Below are 19,647 nucleotides of genomic sequence, written 5' to 3' on the forward strand. Positions count from 1 at the left end.
AATTTTCTGAACTTATAAGACAACGGCTTTTTACTAACGCTTTGATAGTGTGTTATATAAAAATAGACCGAGAAGAGAAGAGCAGCAAATACCAGAAGGACTTCTCAAGGAGTTTTGCATTTGTTACTTCGGCTGAGAAACATTCTAAAGAGATGTGCAGAGTCTAAGAAATTGCTTGCCTAGTAGTTACACCTGCTGGATTTCACCAGAGACCATGAACATGGACACAGACATGAACAAAATAAACAAGCACATTGTTTTTTAGAAAGTCAAGCCTTTTCCTAAATGAATCATTTGGTATGAATTTCTTTCCTAGTTAAAAAGTGGCCCAAATCTTTGACCCACCCCCTTCTATACTAACCCATTCGACATAATTAATGACAAGATACCCAGGCATTTAGGCAAAGGAAGTTCTTGGTATTTTCCATTGCAGTGGTTGAGCCTTTGAAGTAAGCATAGAAATGGATGTTCTGGTCTCTACATATAGAAGTCCTACAGAACTAATGTGAATGATTTATATTAGAGCTGCTCCCTGGCCCTTGTATTATATTCTCTGTATAGTAAACACATTTAGAACCCCAGAAGGATTCCAAGGAGGTCATACTTTGACTAGTCTTGCAGTTAAGGTTTGCGTCACTTACTCCTGGAAGTTTCAAACACAAGAGGAGTTCATCTGCACTGATTTTTCTTCTTTCTTCTCTTTCTTTCTTTCATTTTTTTTGTTTTGTTTTTATTTTGTTGAGGAATTACCCTATATTTACAATGCCAAGCAGCTGTTATTTTACTATAATGTGATAAAATTAGTTAATGATTAACTATTAAACAGCAATAATATATATGTATGTATGTATATACATATTTGGAACTATTTCACATTTTTATTTCACTAAAATACCTTTAGGAACCTTTCTATATGTGATAGTAGCTGTGGTACCTACAGCAACATGAATAGTGCAATACCAGAAAAGGGTTAAACGAGGAAGTAACTCTGTGTATTCAAATTCTGCCCTTCCTGATTTTTAGCTATATGTTTGGCAAATGAATGATAAAACAAGAAATTGAAGTTTTAATTAAGATTTGAATTATTTTCAAATTATTATTTGAAGATGAAGCTTCTCATCTTGGCTATGCACCAGTATTAATTTAGATTTCACAAATTAGTCATCTTTCTAATGCTATTCTATGGAATGACTGGATCAGAATCAAAAGAATTTTTGAATATTTTGTTTTTAATACAGTTTTTCTCATCCACAAAGAGGATACTTTGCAATTTGCATAGTTTGAATGGGACACACTTTTAAAATTACTCTTTTGGTTTGTATAATGCTCAATTATGCTCAAATTTTGATTACAATAGAAGATGCTTTTTCTCCTCAATTGAAAATTTATTTAGAGGTATCATAATATACTTCTTTCGAATTGTGTATTATGGGGGCAAATACAACATTTGGTTTAATTTAAATAAAAATATATGCTGCAAACTTGAAAGACACTAATAATACAATTATAGTAACAAAAATTAATTTGGTCACATAATAGGCAGGATACTAAAACATTTTGGAAAGTAAAATCCTTCAAATTTACTCAACAGATGTATTTTAAATATTATGCCAGCCCTAGATTCAAGCATAAAACAAACAAGAAAAGGGAAGGGAGGCTAGAGTTTCATCTGGTGAACTCAACATTTTAACAGTGGGAGAAAAGTTAAGACAAGCAACAGAGCAGTATTTACAAAGAGATTGTTTAGCTACTCTAGAGACTACTATGGATGGGAATAAACAACGAGGCAAGAACCTCCTGACAAGAATAAAAACAGAGAGAGAATTCTAATCTGTGTATGGGACTGAGAAAAAGCTTTATGGAGGAAATGATCCTTAACTGTTATTTTCAATGATGAAGTAATATTCTCCAAGGAGACAAAAGGTGAGGGAAAAAAAGCATTTTAGACAGAGAAAGCTCTATGAACCAAGAAACTAGGGGTGTGAGTTAGCAAGGTGCAGGACTAGAGAAAGTGGCTCTTCATGCCGGAGTGTAGAGGAGAGTTAAGGACTGCCAGAGGGAAGAAAGGAGGCAGGGAGGGAGGGATGGAGAAAAGTAAAAGGAAAAGAAAAAAACTAGCCTAAATAAAGCAGTAGCTCTTGTGCCAAGCAAACAAGTCTACAATTTTCATCAGAGGGTATGAAAACCATTACACAATCTCAAGTACAAAAGAAAATATTCCAAATGTGCAGCTTACACAGATCCTATCAGCTTCTGGGTGGTGAGTTTGAGAAGGGCTGAGACAGACACAGGGAGACTAAGCTGTCAGATGCCTAATGCTGAACTAAGAAAATAACAGGGGAATGCTGAGCAAGGCCTGCATAATAGAGACTCAGGAACAGAAGTTACAACAAGTAATCAGAAATAGGATAAAAGAGAAAAAAGAACATACAATAACAGCATGTGATTTGTGATACCTTATATTTCCTAGAGAACTTGACATATGACTGATTTAAAAAAAATATTTGGCTGATTTAAATTATTTTTCCATGCCTACATTTCATAACCTAATGGATTCAGATTAGAGCCAGAAAGCACATTAGAGTAATAGAATAGCTTTACTTAGGCTCAGTCCTTCATAAGCACATTTTTAGCTGCACATAGAGTTTGGCCTGAAAATAGCATAGTGAGAGGTAGCTGGATAGTGAGATGAACACCGTGGTTATACAATATTTGATATTTTATTATGTCCTTACTGTATGAAGCTTTTCAATTAATCCTGTATATTCAGGTGAATTGGGAAGAGTGTTTAACAATTAGTGAAGTGCTTTAACATTTTAGATAGGAAGCAAATCTGTAATTTCTGAAGAGCATTACTAACTTACACTGATAACTCTGGAGAATATAACATTATTTTCACATTGGTGGAGTTGGCTGTACACTCATGTTGCCTATGCTAAACCCATTTACAAATCATCTCCATGGTTAGTTCTAAGGAGGAAGAGGAACTTGCAGTTTAACAATACCCAGACATCAATGCAAAAATGCCTCCAAAACAAATATACATGAAAATGGAAATCTGGCTCAGCCTGAGTTCTCCTAAGAACTTGAGTTGTTTGATTTGGGCTATTAAGAGAAGACTTGTGCCGAGTCACTAGTGAGATTGTGAGGCTGTCAGAAGAGGGATTTGATGGCTAAATTAGCACCATCCTTAGCTTACTGTCGGAGGTCTTTGTAGGTAGAGATTCATTTTATTGGCTTCAGTCTTTGCTTTTTGTAATATATATATATATATATATAGATAGATAGATAGATAGATAGATATAGATATATATATATATAGATAGATAGATATTTATGTATATATATATATATATATATATATATATATATATATATATATATATATGTGCTACCAAACAGACACTTAGTGATAAAAGTACTGTATCTGAACCACTTTTCTCTTTTTTTTAATTTTTTATTATTAATTTATTCTTGTTACATCTCAATGGTTATCCCATCCCTTGTGTCCTCCCATTCTTCCCTCCCTCCCCTTTTCCCCTTATTCCCCTCCCCTATGACTGTTCCTGAGGTAGATTACCTCCCCCTGTATATGCTCATAGGGTATCAAGTCTCTTCTTGGTAACCTGGTGTCCTTCCTCTGAGTGCCACCAGGCCTTCCCCTCCAGAGGACATGGTCAAATGTGAGGCACCAGAGTATGTGAGAAAGTCATACTTTCTCACGTTTCCTTTTTAAAATATTTTTTACACCTGTGTGTGTGTGTGTGTGTGTGTGTGTGTGTGTGTGTGTTGGTAGATATGTGCATGGGTATAAAAATTAGAGAAGATCTGGAAGAAGCCAGTTCCCTCCCTTTACCCAGAGGGTCTCAAGGATAGAACTCAAGTCCAAAGGCTTCAAGGAATGTGCATTTACTAATAAACAAACTCATTGGCTTTGACTATTTTAGTTTTTTTCCGTGAGTGAGTGTGTGTGTGTGTGTGTGTGTGTGTGTGTGCTAGTGCACATGCATGCATATACATGTGTGTGATGTCCTGCATATGTGTGTATTTGAAGGTGCAGGCCTGCACATGGAAGTCCATGCCTGAGTTCAGCTTCCGCTTTGAAATTCTGTCTCCGGATGTTTGCAGTGAATGGCAGGCTACCCGGCCCATGACCTTACTGGGAGCCTTTCTCTGCCTCACATCTCCCTATGGAGCACTCTACAACTACAAATGCATACTGCCAAGTACAAATTTATATGAGTTCTGGGCATCCAAATGCAGGTCACATGTGTACAGCAACAGCTTTACCCACAAGCTATCTGCCCAGTCCATACATCTGAAGTTAATGAGAGAGGCGAAAACTGCAGGTCTGAGAGTCAGTTGTGAATCTAGCCAATGGTTAAAGACAGGCAGTTGAGAAAAGCCTGGTTTAAGGGATTAGTGATAACATCTAGAGCAGTGAAACCAGAATCCGGTGCATCAGTGGGAACTTAGTTGAAGTTTGATTTATTAGAAGTTAAAAAAAAAAAAAAAAAAAAAAGGAACCTTTTGTAAGAAACTTAGCTGAAGATAATGTGGTTTAGAACATATTGGTGAATGATTCAAAAATAATAGAATCATGGGCTTTAATTTCTTCTGATTTTTCCTATGCTAAAAAATACCATGATAGTTATATCTTTTCTGCAAACTTGGATTGCATCATTGATGATTTCCTTAAACTACAGTAATGACATTTAAGGTAAAAGGTTTTTTTGTTTTTTTTTAACTAGTTTTAAGTGGATTATGAGGTTATTGCTGATAGTATAGAAAATTTACAATGTTAATATCAGACAGTGTTGACACAAGGAAAATCATCCACAGTTTTGCTTTCAGAGGATGAACTAGATAGTGTTTAGATTTATATCAGAACTTAGTAACCATGTAGCAGACATATTTTAAATGTTCATTGTTATTTCTTTGATTAAATTCTACACTAATTTGTAGAATTATAAACTATATAGAATGTGGGTTTTTTCAGTGTTTATTGATCCTATATGATCAAGGAACAGAAATGATTTATGGCCTGTTTGGGGATAGTATATATAAATAGCATTAAATAACATTCTCTTGTCATAGATTAAACTAAAATGGAATAGCAGAATTTATTTTAAAAGTGGTACTTTTAGTTCTGGAATAAAAATTTGCTTATTTCTCAGAGTGGCTATTATTTTTTCTCTTAGCCTTTTCTGACCATTTCAAATTTAAAGAATAAATGATCCTAGGCCCTCCTTGTAAAACATGTCATATCAGTGTCAAGGACATTTGAACACAATGCATATTCTCTGACATAATATAATCATTTGTGTATTTCTAAGCTATTTATAAAAATTATCTCACAATAAAAATATACTTGGATTAACACTGTGTGTGAGAAAGAAGTGATAGGTGAGAAAGAACATACATTATATATGTAATATAATATAATTAATATAATATAATGTATATTATCACTCCCTCACTGGCCTGGAATATACATATACATATCAATGTGTTTAAGTTGTGTGAATCCCAGTTTCTTTATTAATATACTGGACATAGCACCTGCCTTATGGGGTTGATAGAAAAATTAAAGAACAGATACTATCTTTAATTGATCATTATTGACTTGTGTGCTAAGAGAAAGTTGGTTTTGATTGACAGCAGCTCTTAAGAGCAGTCCAGGCATCATGTAAATCATACAGAGACATTTCAATTATCAGTCAACACATACATGTGATTTTTGAAACAAAAATATGTTTCTTTTAGAAATTATTACATAGTAACCTGACAGAATGATCACAGAGAGCCAAAGAAGATAACTTCCTACATCCTTCAAAGATTGACCTCACTGGGTGGAAAGGGAATGAAGAAAATGCAAACATGCAGTCACGTGGGAAGACAGACTACAGTCAATTGGATTGGGCTCTCAGATAGACAAGCTACAGCACCACAGAAGCTCAGCATGCTTATTCAATACAGTTGAACAGGAGGCAGGTTTAGCTGACTTCAGCAGGAGCAATCTATGTAGGAGAGGAGTCTGCTGGCTATAAACATCTTTAGGGAGAAAGCTTGTTGGTAGAAAAATTTTTTGTACAAATTAGCAACATTTGTTCTTGGACCGGAAGATAATGCTTTTCTATTTCAATGAGCATAGCAGGGGGAGGCTTCACCATTTCTATTGGATATAAGTCCCTGCAGTCTTTGACACTGCCATGCCCATGTCAGCAACACATACTAAGAAGGATTTAACTTGCTTCTACCATATGTCACACAAAAAAGTGCCATGGTGTCTCTCTCTCTCTCTCTCTCTCTCTCTCTCTCTCTCTCTCTCTCTCTCTCTCTCTCTCTCTCTCACACACACACACACACCCCACACCCACACCCACACACACACACACACACACACACATACATACACACACACACAGAGAGAGAGAGAGAGAGAGAGAGAGAGAGACAGACAGACAGACAGACAGACAGACAGATGAAGACAGAACAAAGACAGAGAGACAGAGGCAGAGACACAGAGAGAATTAATTTGATGCAGAGAAAATGGGGGTATCCTAATTGGGCTTCATTCTGAGGTAGATTTTCTTTAATCTTTCCAACAAATTCTCTTACCGGAAGATTGAATTTATTTGTGTGGTTCTCTAATACAAACAATACCTCATTTATTTAAAAAGCAAATTTCATTGTCTCTAGTATGTTCTAAATAGTGAAACTAAAGCTAAAACTAACCAGCACTATAAAGGCACTGAGCATGGAAGACAGTACTTTCGGCATTATTATTGTTATTTTAAATTTCAGGACTGGCATGGGCCACACTCATTTAACCCCAGCATTCAGGAGGCAGAAGCAGGTGGAGCCCTGTGAGTTTGAGTTTAGCTTTGTGAGTTTAGCATAGTGAGCTCCAGGACAGTCATAGTGAAACATATGAAACACTGTCTCAAAAACAAAGCAAAACAAAAAAACCAAGAATAAGTAAATAAATAATCAACCCAATGCACAAACCAACTTGGATGAAATATATCTTGTTTTTCTTTTTAAATTTTTTAAAATGTAATCACTTACAGTCTGACCCCAGACTCCTGCCTCCTCTTCTCCCAATCTTTTCCTCATTCCTCTCCCCATTTCTTTTTTATTTTATTTTATTAATTTATTCATATTACATCTCGATTGTTAGCCCTTCCCCTGTTTCCTCCCATTCTTTCCTCCCTCCCATTTCTCTCCTTCACCCCTCCCCTATGTCTGTGATTGAGGGAGACCTCCTCCCCCTATATATGCTCTTAGAATATCAAGTCTCTTCTTGGTAACTTGCTATCCTTCCTCTGAGTGCCACCAGGTCTCCCCATCCAGGGGACATGGTCAGAAAAGGGGCACCAGAGTTCATGTGAGAGTCAGATCTCACTCTCCACTCAATGGTGGAGAATATCCTGCCCTTCTCAGAGAAATGGCGGGCCTTAAGGGATAGCAACCTGCCCTGGCTCCTCAAGTCACAGCAGGACTAAACACATCCTCTATCACGAGAGAGGAAATCAATGGGGGAACATCTGTGGGAAAGGGAGGCCCCCTGGAGTCTATGGGGTGACCCTGGCTAAGATTTCTAGTGGTGGAGGATCTGGAGCCTTAAGTTGTCACCTCCTGTAGGCAGGTGGGACTTCCAGTGGAGGGAGGAGGATGCCAATCCACCCAGATAACCTTCAACCTAAAGGTTGTCCTGCCTACAGAAAATGCTGGGATGAAGATGGAGGAGAGATTGGAGGAATGGCAGAAAAATGCCTGGCTCAACCTGAGACCCACTCCCATGGAGCATGGAGCCAAGCCTGATATTTGCTACTAAGGATATTCTGCTATCTTCACAGACAGGAGCCTAGCAAGACTACATAACTGTCTTCTGAAATACGTCTTGTTAAAATGAGTTGTTTGGAACAGAAGCAACACACACACACACACTTTAATATAAGGGAAATATAGTCCTTATGTGCCTATTAAAAAATGCCATCAGCACTTACAAGATTCAGCAGCATGATGATTATGAAATTGATGCAGACAGCAGCAGCAGATGTAGCAAACTGCCAGTGCTGTTTGATGAAATTCCACTTGAATGATGCAAACTGTTCCATGACAACAAGGCGGTAGACAACCACGGCAAACACTGCGGTGATGACCAGGGAGATCTGCAGAGTTGGGGAGCAGAAGGTACACTGTCTTTTGTGCTACTAACAAGTGAAAAGCAAAGCACAGGAATACTTCATGAACTGAAGATGTTCATTTATCTTTCTGAGAGAGGATATTTTCTCCTTCAAAGAAGAGAGTTAAACCACAGTCAGAAAACAATGTAAGATTTAAGCTTAAGCATATGAATGCTATGAGGTAATCTGCTTATAGTTAACTAGATTTAAGTGGTGCTTGCAAGAATACTTCAAAACATCATTACACATTTTATCTGATACATTACATGCCTAGCAAGCCCTTAATTCAATCCCCAGCACCCAAGAACGATATAGAATGAAATAAATAAATCAAGGAAGAAGCAAAACCAAAATAAAAAGAAAAACAAGAAATATTTGAGTTGTTTTAGTATAAAAAACTGTTACCATACTAAAGTGGAAATTCTGCCTAAAGTTCCTCTTTCTGACAGAGGCCAACTCTCAGAATATCTACTTTCACCTTAGTTGTTTCTTCAAACAAATGTTTTGTTCAAAGAGATGATGAGATACTTTAAGAAAATGTCACAGACTGGCTATAGTTTCCATGTATTATATATATTAGTATGTAGTATATAATTATACAATATATATTAAAATTATATTGAAAACAATAAAAATGAGTTGGTATGCTCGAATATCCTTCTAAACCCAGAATTCTGCAACATTCTCGAAGTGAAGACTGCATTTTACCATGAAGAAGATTCCCGAGACAGACACAAGAAGTCTCATGACTTTGTCAGAGGAAGGCTGATGAGGCTCCGGTTTCCCCGTGATAGGGTTTATCACCTCCATCCTGTAATATTTTGCTTCAAACTGGGGGCGCAGTGTTTCCTATGGGAGAAAATAAGGTTACTTAAATAGCAAATCCACAAATTTAAAAACTCTTTTGAGAACTTATTCAAACTCTTTAACTCACCCTGCTTTTGTGCTGTTAGCACAAAGATGCACACTTTTAAAAGACAATGCCACTTACAGTTCAACTAAGCCCTTGGATGTATTTTAATTAGTCCTTTTTTATAGGATCCACTATAAGAAACTGTTATAGAAATGATCTTAACACTACACATTTCACCTTTGTCGCTATTACCTTTGTGAAGTAAGGAATCCTATCAGTATGATGTAAAAGTGAAAGTCTATTTCTAGTCTGATATTAGTGCAGTGAGTAGCCCTGAGCTTTATGCGATTGCCAACACGCCTTATCTTCTGCTTTCCTAATGTCTCACCTCTTCTTCTTCCCATTCAATCAGGTCCCAAGTGTACGTCAGTATATTTCTTCTCCTTTTCCAAAATTCCAGAAAGACTGTGGCTATAAAATAATAATGATGATGATCATAGTAATAATAATAATAATAATAATAATAATAATAATAATAATAATAATAATAATAAATACATTGTTTTTCTTCAGGCCAGTATATTTTATCATATAATTAAATTGCTTAAAATAATTAACTTGTTATTCAATAAATATTGGATTTTGTATTTCTAGCATCCTTCTTTCTTGTCTTTATAAAATACTGTCTGTATGCATGTCTAAATGGAGGCAACTTTTAAAATTTTTGTATTGTTTACGTATAGATTTATACTATTACACATATATACAATAAACTACTTATAGCAAGAAGAACCAGAAGACAATCATGAATTATATAAATGTTACATTCTTAGTGTTTTGGTTATTTGTATTGGCAGCCTTATAGAAAACATCTTTTCTATCTTTGGGCATCTAAAGTTCTGAATGTAAATCAATATCTGTCACATCTTGTCATTATCAGCTTAAAACTTCTATCTATCTAGACCCAAAAGCATATTCACCCTTAACAACTAAGGTTAATTATAAAACTAAATTATCTGGTCTTCAACCCCATCAGGAACTTGAGAAGGAATAAATTTGATTACCTGAGTACACAGAGAGTTCAGGTTAGTAGGTAAGGGAGGCAATTTTAACATTGAAATTTATATGTTTTTGTCAGCATGGTAAATCAAAAATGGTGCTAGGAAAACAGGTCGATGTTAGAGAAATAAAAGCTATTGTATTTTCCATTATTATTCATAATTATCAAATTCTCATCTACCAATGATAACCAAAACCTTATATTACTCATCCAAGATGAGAAAACTGAGGTGAAACAAAGAGATAAAGTACAAGGCTATCTTAATAGAAATATGAGAAAAGAGAAAGTAGAGAATATTCTCTGATATATACTTGGCTATGTAGAAACTTAAAGAAACTCAAGGGAAAAGTAAAGAAATGCCTCAATTTTTCTTTGTCATATTTGCATAAAAATAGGAGAAAGACTATGGCTCGGCTTTGTGTCTCTAGCTAAGCTCAACAGTATATTCTTTAATGTTGACTGTACTATTTGTGCAATTATCCATTTATTTGCTAGTCTTGTATTTTGTTTAAGGCACTGCAAACTCAGATATCATCATGTCTAACAGAAGAAGACACTGGTCTTTATAAGTATAATGTGTCTCCTGTAAGGGTTATAATGAAGGAAATTACAGTATAATCAGCAAAATGCAATTTTTATAAGAAAAAATCTGGTTGAAGTAAAGTGAGGTCTTTCCATTGACTTCATTTTTTATTGACTTCAGTGACCTATTTTTATAATTAAAATGTGAACATATATTAGTAATTAAATACACTACTCAGTTACTTTACAGAAAATTTTAATCCCATTTTAAGATTTGTAAAAATTATTTTCATGTATTAGTAATTGAGCTTAGGAAATAATTGATTCTTTCTTAAACATTTCAAGAAGATAAGGACAATTATGATCAATCCCTTGAATTTGAAAAAAACAAAGCTGCTACATGTCTCCATTTGCGATCATAAAACACAATGGTAGAAGAGCCCCCAGGCCTGGGGCTAATCACTGAGCATGGCAGGCGCATTCGGCAGATTCTCTATGCCATTTCTTGACCTGCCATAGATACTATACACAGATTTCCTGCAAAGTCCTAAAGGCTTAGAAAGGTCTAAAAGAGGTAACATCACCAGTCTTCATGGATTAAAATACAGTGAGATTTTCCCAGTACTGAATTGGCCTTTATATTAGCCGACTACAAACACTGTTACCAACAGAGGAGTCTAAGACATGAGAGAAATGGATTGGAAGTAAATAAGGAGAGAGAGAGAGAGAGAGAGAGAGAGAGAGAGAGAGAGAGAGAGAGAGAGAGAGAGAGAGAGAGAATGAAGTACAGTTTTGATGAAGCAGTAGTAATATGTTATGATTTTTAGTCAAGAACACCTTACATTTTTTTATAGGACAATAACACAGAATGTCCAATCACATACTAATTAACAGAAGTCTCAGTCAGGGCTTGCTGTTGAACTGGGTGAAATTGCCTCTTAACTTCCCTTAATATCAGTTACTTGAACAGGAAGCATCTAAATGTAAATAAAATGAGGAGGCTCTTGAGTGTTTGCAGTTTCAAGGCAATGAATGACCTTCAGGAACAGACACTAAATCTCTACAAGACGGCATTTTCATTGAACTCTGTACCGAACTGAGTTGGATGTTAAACTTCATTCTCACTAAGACATATTCTTTTCATGCATGGCTTATTTGAGCTCTCAAGTGAGTCTGTATTCTCACTTTAAAATAAATAATTAGAAAGACAACTTCTAGAATACTTTAGTGAGCCAAACATCGAGCAAGGATGAAATTTATTACTTATAAATACCTACCTAACTTATTAATTAAAAGTATAACTTTAAAAATTATAACTACCATTGCTTCTGATATCACTCAAAGTAATGGATTTAGAATATTCTTTCATGAAAGTGGTACTTATACAGGTTCATGTGCATTTCAAAATGGTCAGACTTAGTTTATGGATTTTTATGTATATAAATTATACTTTATAAGGTTGTTTCAGGACTGGGAATGATGGAACACACCATTAATCTCAGCACTAGGAAGCAGAGACAGACATAGCTCTGTGAATTCTAGGCCAGCCTTTTCTACACAGTGAATTCTAGGTTAGCCAGGATTGCATAGTGAGAATCTGTCTCAAAAACAAGCAATGTTTTTGAACACTTGTCTATCAACCTAGAATATCAACCAGAAGTTCATAATTATTTTACTTATTTGCAGACAATTTCTCACTAAACACGGCAAGTTAGCCAAGAGCTTGCTATGTTGCTCAGTCTTAACCTCAAAACACTGAATATCAAGTATCCTGCCTCAGTCTCTGGAATGCTGATATTAGAGACATGAATTAACATACACAAACAAAGCTAATCTTCATCAGCAATGTGAAGGAGTGGAACCTAATCAGAACTGTACCCAGAAAGATGGCTTTCCTGGACCAGAGGGAGGCTGTCAACAGGCAGACACCAGGGATGGAAGAGTGAAGTCGATCAGGGGTCAGGCCACACAGGATATGAATTATGCCACATCTTCTCAAAAATGCTCATTTTTTATTTTAATGTTTTACTAAACATTAGTAGAGGTAGGTATCAAGTTTACTAAACTTGATAAGGATTAAAGGTATTGGAATAATCAGCATAATGACTAAATAAGCTTAATTTTGCTAAATTAACCAGCCCCCCAGTATTAAACTTTTATACCACAAAAGAGAAACATACCTAAGCACCATAAAAATTAATAAAATGACAAATTGTATTTAAGACAGCATACCTTCACAAAAAGAATTCCAGGCACCATTGTCATTTATTTGAAAATCATTTAACAACATTGTGTGTTGGAAGCATAGCATGGTGGTCCTTAGGCCCACAGATTTCCAGAGAAACCAGGTTAAGGTAAACACAAAGGACTGTCTTTCCAATGGGAAAGATGAAAAACCTGTTCTTCCATCCAGAAAGCTGAGAATTGGAAGTTATTAACAGTCTGGTGAGCTGTGTTATCTGTTGGGCCAGGCCATATGTACTTCTTACAACCAGTACTGACAACAAAGGTATGTATTAACTTAAATGACCTTTAGAGGCAGAGGCTCCCACAAGCTTCCTCAACTAGGACTGGAGATATCTAACAGCCTAAATGACCTCTATGGTGTCTGTATGGCAGAATAGGTCAGACCCTTAGGCCCTTAGGCTACTACTGCAGTGTATCTCCAGAGCCCCTCTTCTTGAAAGAAATGACAATCTTCTGAGTTGTTGCAATGCAATTACGCTTCCTTGTGCAACAGGGATTGTATTACACCAGCAGCCTTTTGGCCCACATTATACTATGCTTAAACACATTGGGTATAAAACGCCTTTTATTAGACTCTCCAAAGTCTGATCCAGGTAGATGAAGTCAATAGGCACCAGGTTTTCATTCTTATCTTTTTGTGTGCCAGGCTTCCTTTATGACACCTGCGGTGACACGTACCCTCAATTATGCATATTAGTTTTAGGTTAAAGACAAATAAACTTAAAAAGGGAAGCCAGTGACAGTATTGCTAGCTAAAGTTCTTCATAATATAAAGAAGGAAAGAAGGAAGAAAGGAAAGTGAAAGGAAGGAAGGTAGGAAGGAAGGAAGGAAGAAAGAAGGGTAGAGAGAAAGTTATCAGCTGTTTTATTTGGAATTTGTGGGAAGAAATATGAATATTAAACCCCTAAGACCTTCCACTTTGGTTTGTGAAAATACGCTTGCCTGATGCAGACCAATTTTCAAACAGAACAAAGCTTAAACGCAGCCTCATACTTTTCATGCTGAGAATGATTTTACACATTCACAGGAGGAACATCTAGTTGGGCACAGGAATATTGGAGGCAGTAGGAGGGGTAGGTGCTTGATGACCTAGTAGTGAATTATAGTGCCCTTCTAATATAGGAAAAAGATTGAAGATTTCTGAGCCCCCCAAAAAGTAATAAAGTAAAAAAATATATAACTTTAAAATGTCAAAATAAAAAAAAATAATAAAGAGTATCAAATATGTCTCTTGGCTATATCCTCCTGACAACAATGTGTTCGTCTCCAGGTTTGCATGATGTCACAGTAATTTTCACTTATATGGTTAGCAGTAGAGACTTTGGCATGCATAGCCATATCACATTACATAGTCACTTTTTAACTCAGCTACCAGCCCAAATTATAAGCACAGGGATTATAAGAAAAAAACTGAAAAGTTCTTTGGTACAACTGTCTTATAAACTGGCAGTGAAAAAACAGCATGGATGGACTGAAGTTCACCTCTCAGTCATCTCAAGGTCTTTGTTAGAGAAAAATTTAAATGGAAGAGTACAAATAAAGGAAGAAACGTGGCTCACCCCTAACTGGAAAGTGACAAAGTCGACATAAACACATCCAAATTCCAGTAACCTACAGTAAAGCTGTACAACACTCTATTGTTCCAAGTCTTAGTTGCTGTTCAGGATGGTCCTAGAGACCCAAATATTACAGGATATTAAAGATGTTACTCCTTAAATTCCAGAACCTGATGCTAAAAGCCCACTCCTGTTGACACAATATTTGGGTCATATAACTTGGAAAACTCAACCTGATATTTAATTATCTGGAAGCTTTATTCCTAGTGGCTAACTTTCACGGTGTTGGAAAGTACTGTGCACATTAGTGAAGGAGAAAAGTAATCATTAATATCACCCAGTTGATACTGATATTGAGTACTACAATAATGAATGGCCTAGAAAGAAATGCCAAGTGGTAGGATAGTGGCATGAATATTATGGGAGTACAAACTACTTTCTAATTGGACTTTGAGTTCACTCCATAAGACTAAACCAATACCTGATACCACTATTTGCCCAAAAAGCTGTGGCTAGATGGGTTACAGGCGATACGGGAAATTTTACTACTATTATTCTGCTAAATGATTATAGTATCAAACCAATTGCCAATAACTTATCATTATATCAATATATTAGTGCACATATGAACTTGTTGCGGTTGAGGTGGGATGCACAAAACCTCAGTAGGTCCAGACCAAGACAAAAGTTCAGCATGAAGAGAAGAGGTTGGTACCTATAGGGAATGGAGCAAGCCTGGAGTGACTAAGGTCCTGAGTGAATGTATATTTTGACATGAGCAAAGACAGTTGATGACTCTGAGACCAAGTGGCCCATTGTTAATTGGCAAAGACATTACTTATGTCAAGTAGGCTCAAGAGAGATGGCAAAGCTTTCCTCAGGAATCTGAGTATTAGTGTTTTTAAATTATTGATCAGTGTGTGAAAGGCTAACATTTACAGATTCCTCTTCTTGAATATGTACAGCCTGAGATGCTCATCTACAGAGAATAGCTACCCTTTCCATTTGTGCTATACCTAATAAACATAGCATCTTGGTTGTCCTTCTACTAGTGGTTAGAGAATACCACTTGATCCCAGATTCATGGTATGTGTATCTTCATGTATGTTGTTTCTTCATTCTTTTGCTGGATCTAGCTAGTGTTCCAAGACATGAACCTAGAAGGACGTGACAGGCATCCACCCTTAGCTAAGAGGATATTGGCCACTGAGACCTGTTAAGAGACAGAAAAATTGCAATCTGACAGTTTTATTGTGCTTAACCTCTTACAGCTCTCTCTCTCTCTCTCTTTCTCCTGTATGAGCACATGCAGAGGCCTGCAGAGAGAGAGAGAGAGAGAGAGAGAGAGAGAGAGAGAGAGAGAGAGAGAGAGAGAGAGAGAGAGAGAGTCCAGTTTATATCTTAAGCCAATAACTTAAATATATCTGTGAACAACTGCATAACATTACCTTTTTTGTTATTGGTTTTTGAGACTGTGTTTCCTTATGTAGCTCTGGCTTTCTGGAACTCATGATGTAGACTAGGCTAGCCTCAAACTCACAGAGATTAGTTTGCTTCTGTCTGCCTAATGCTCAGATTAACAGCATGCACTACTATACCTGGCTTCAAATTGGAATTATTTTTTAGAGCTCCTATAATTTTCCAATAAACTTGATCACCATCTCCTAGGAAAAGGAGTTGAACTGATAAAGATATGGAACTCAAATCAATGTCACGTTTCTTGACATGGTAAGCGTTAGCCCCTCAGCTACAAATCAAATTGACAGAAATAATGGCTATCCTTTTGTATCAGTTAGCAACTAAACATGAAGCATTTAGAAATCATGTGATACATCCCTTACCATCTCTAATGCTCAGTCTCAGAATTATAAACAAAAGTCTGGATGTCCCAGACGTCATGCTTATTAACTAGATTAGAAATTTGGGGTTCTTAAAGCTGAAGTGACCTGTGGAGATCATCCTAGTAGTTCTCAGATTACTGCCTCTTTACCATGCAAAGTGCCCCCTAACATGACTGGGTAGCACTGAGAATTGAGATGCTGATAATTTGAGAGTGGAAGTCTGTGAGCAAGTTGTAACAACTGTGATACTATTGTGAAATAAATGTCTCGGAGATGTAAGGAAACAGAAGGAATAGAAGAAATCAAATCACAGGAAATGCACAGGAGGGAGCCTGGTGTACAGAGGCAACACATTTGTTGTTAGAATAAAAATATCTCAAGATAAAGGTATATGAAACGAAAGCCAGTGCTAATTTAAAATAATAAAATGTCAATGCAGGGACAGACATGGGCAGTTTGGAAGTGGAATGGCACATAAGCATCTGTATGTGCAGATGTATAAGACACAGTATTGTTATAATATGAAAAGCTCAAAGAACATGTATTATAAATTAATAGTAATTGCCTGTGGGAAGTAGGTCACAGAGCGCATGCCTGTCTGCAGAATACAACCTGCATAAAAGAATGTGCTGTGATCGCATTCTTTATCTGCAGAGTAACACTGACTGTTCATGTTCATCCTAAATAAGGGTCCAGGCCCAGCTGCTAATGATTTCTCATGTTAAAGTGAACAGGCAGGGAACAGAATCAGAGGGTCTCGTAAAGGGGGTTAAGTGCTGATTGGCTTGCTTCAAGTCACTTATTTCCACAGAAAGCACAGAACAGAAAGAAGGTGGGCCCATACTGATTGTCACATCCCTTGCCTTATTTGTAAGGTCAATGAACCTGCAAAAGCATCCACAATATTTAGCATAGTTTTTCCATTCTCCTTTCATTTGATTTTTTTTCCCCAGGTCATATCCCTTTGCATGTGTGTGTGTGTATGTGTGTGTATGTGTGTGTGTCCCCTGTATGTGCACACGCAGAGGATATTTATTGGGTCACTCTCTGACCTCTGCTTTATTTCTTTCAGAAAATGTGCCTGTGAATTTGGACCTAGGCTGTCAGGCAGCAAATGCAGCAATCCTCCTGTCTCTATAGCCACCCCACCCCATCCCCAACACCAACACATAGCACTAAGGTTGCAGGTACATGTGTGACCAAGCTCAGCTTTTTATATAACTGCCTCGATCTGAATCAGGTCCTAACCTGTTCGCAGCACACACTCTTACCAGTAAGCTGTCTCTTTGGCCCCTGACCTGGCGAGGACATTTACTGTTTTTTACACTAAATTGTCTATAAAGGTTTGTTAAATTGATTTTAGTTATTGGATAGCATCTAGGGATTTGACTGTACTTGTCGCAGTGTGCTGTTTCCATTATTCCAGGCTTTCACATTATGCACCATGGAATTTTACTGGGATGGGGGCATAAAATCAGTCATTGACCAGAGACACCCTGTTTCCTTACCTGCTTCATGGTATCAGGTATCAAGTTCTATCTTATTTGGAAAAACAATCATTATTTAAAACATTCTGTAAACCACTTCATTACATTTCTAAGGAGACAGGGGTTTTTTGAAAGGGTAGAGAAAAAGGTCAAAGTCCAAGTACAAATAATGCTAACTATGTTTGCACCTGGAGAACAAAATGTACTTCTAGGTATTGTGTTCATCAAAGTAGATGACAGAGCCTTCGAAAAAGAAAGTGTATCTGAAAGGGGGTGACTCAGAGCAGCACACTGCCAGGTTGCAGACAGCCAGTTTGGATCTCAGCCAAGGCCATCATTTTCCAAGGATTTATTTTCGGTAACATCCTCAATCATAGTGTGCTTTCCCCCATGCGGTATTGCACCACCACCACACACAGGGAAGATTCAAGAACTTGTAGAGCAGGTTCTCTGCTTAGAGTAAAAGAGCCATGAATATGGAACAATTTAAATTTCCAGCCTCAGGTACATTCCTGTCTTTTTTTTTTTTTTTTTTTTTTTTTTAAGCTAATTTATAGGAATGCAATAGTGGCCCAGACATGGCTTCTGCTCTAAAATCTCTGTGCATGTAAAGGAATGTGTGTGAAGGGTAAGACTTGAAGGCCTGATTTCAGTGCTGCTGACCTCCTACCTGGAACAAGTCTAGACTTGCTGGTCAGTTTTTCAAGCTCGCTCTCTCTCACTTTGCACTCACATGCCTCTCCCACACACTCTCATCCTTTTTCCTTCTATAAGGTTAAGCAAGAGAGAAGACGCTAGTCAGTCTTTCTACGTTCTGGAAATGTTCACAAGTTTCTGAAATCATTAACTGTCACTCCCGACCTCACCCCACCACACTCTCTATGTAAAATTTGTGGAGAAGTAAGCAGTTATACTTAATCAAATCAACATCATGCTACTTGAGAACCTGAGAACTGTGGCTGGGCACAGTGATATTCACCTAGTGGAGGGAGGGGAACACCAGAACCACAAAAACTTCTGCCCAAAGATGTGCAGCAATAAAAATAGAGCAGAGATTGGAAGTATGTCTAAAGTTCAACAAAGTTAGACGAAGAAGTCCAAGTTTGGAGAAAGGGGTACCAACTCACCCTTGCCCCTCAAGTCACAGGAGGACTAAATGCATCCTTTCCTATTGAGAGGTCAGGTGTTGGGAAGGGGCGTGAAAGGGAGGAAGGGAGGGGAAGACCAACCAAGAGAAAGAACTGAAATCAGTGGGTTAGCATCTCTGGGAAAGAGTAGGCCCCCAGGAGTCTATAGGATGACCCTGGCTGAGATTCCTAGTAGCAGGGATACGGAGCCTAAAGTTATCACCTCCTGTAGCCAGGTAGGAATTCCAGTGAAGGGAGGGGAATACCAAACCACCCATAAAAACCTTTGAACCAATGTTTGTCCTTCCTACAGGAAATGTTGGGATGGAGATAGAGAGGAGATTGAGGGAGTGGCAAACCTACACCTGGCCCAACCTGACACCCACAGCATGGGAGAGAGCCAACCCTTGACACTATGATTGCAAACAGGAGCCTAGCACAGCTGTCCTGAGAGGATGTACCCAGCAACGTATCAAAACAGAGACTCAGCCAAACTTTGGACAGAGCTTAGCGAGTGTTGAGGTAAGGATAGAAGGACCTGGATGGCACAGGAGCTCCACAAAAAGACCAGGAGGGCTTATGCAGACTGCAGCACCAACAAGGACCTTGCATGGACTGGACCTATGTCCTTTATATACATGTAGCTGATGGGCAGCTGAGGATTCAGGTGGGTCCCCTAGTAAGAGGAGGGGGCCCTGTCTCTGACATGGACTCTGTTGCCTGTTTTTCAAACACTTCCATTTGGCAAGGCTGGCTTGCCA

The 19,647-nt window shown here is 37.5% G+C and overlaps 1 protein-coding gene across 1 annotated transcript in view; it reads right to left on the reverse strand.

Annotated features, from left to right (window-relative positions):
* Ano3 (anoctamin 3) overlaps nt 1-19,647 on the reverse strand; it is a 241,347-nt gene that overhangs the window by 23,394 nt on the left and 198,306 nt on the right. Inside the window, exons 15-17 of the mRNA XM_051144318.1 lie at nt 9,434-9,516; nt 8,901-9,041; nt 8,013-8,177 (exon numbers count right to left, since the gene is read on the reverse strand). Of these exons, the coding sequence (XP_051000275.1) occupies nt 8,013-8,177; nt 8,901-9,041; nt 9,434-9,516 (389 nt within the window). The remainder of the gene's footprint in view (nt 1-8,012; nt 8,178-8,900; nt 9,042-9,433; nt 9,517-19,647) is intronic.

The sequence above is a fragment of the Acomys russatus genome, chromosome 4, assembly GCF_903995435.1.
Source record: "Acomys russatus chromosome 4, mAcoRus1.1, whole genome shotgun sequence".
Classification (NCBI taxonomy): domain Eukaryota; kingdom Metazoa; phylum Chordata; class Mammalia; order Rodentia; family Muridae; genus Acomys; species Acomys russatus.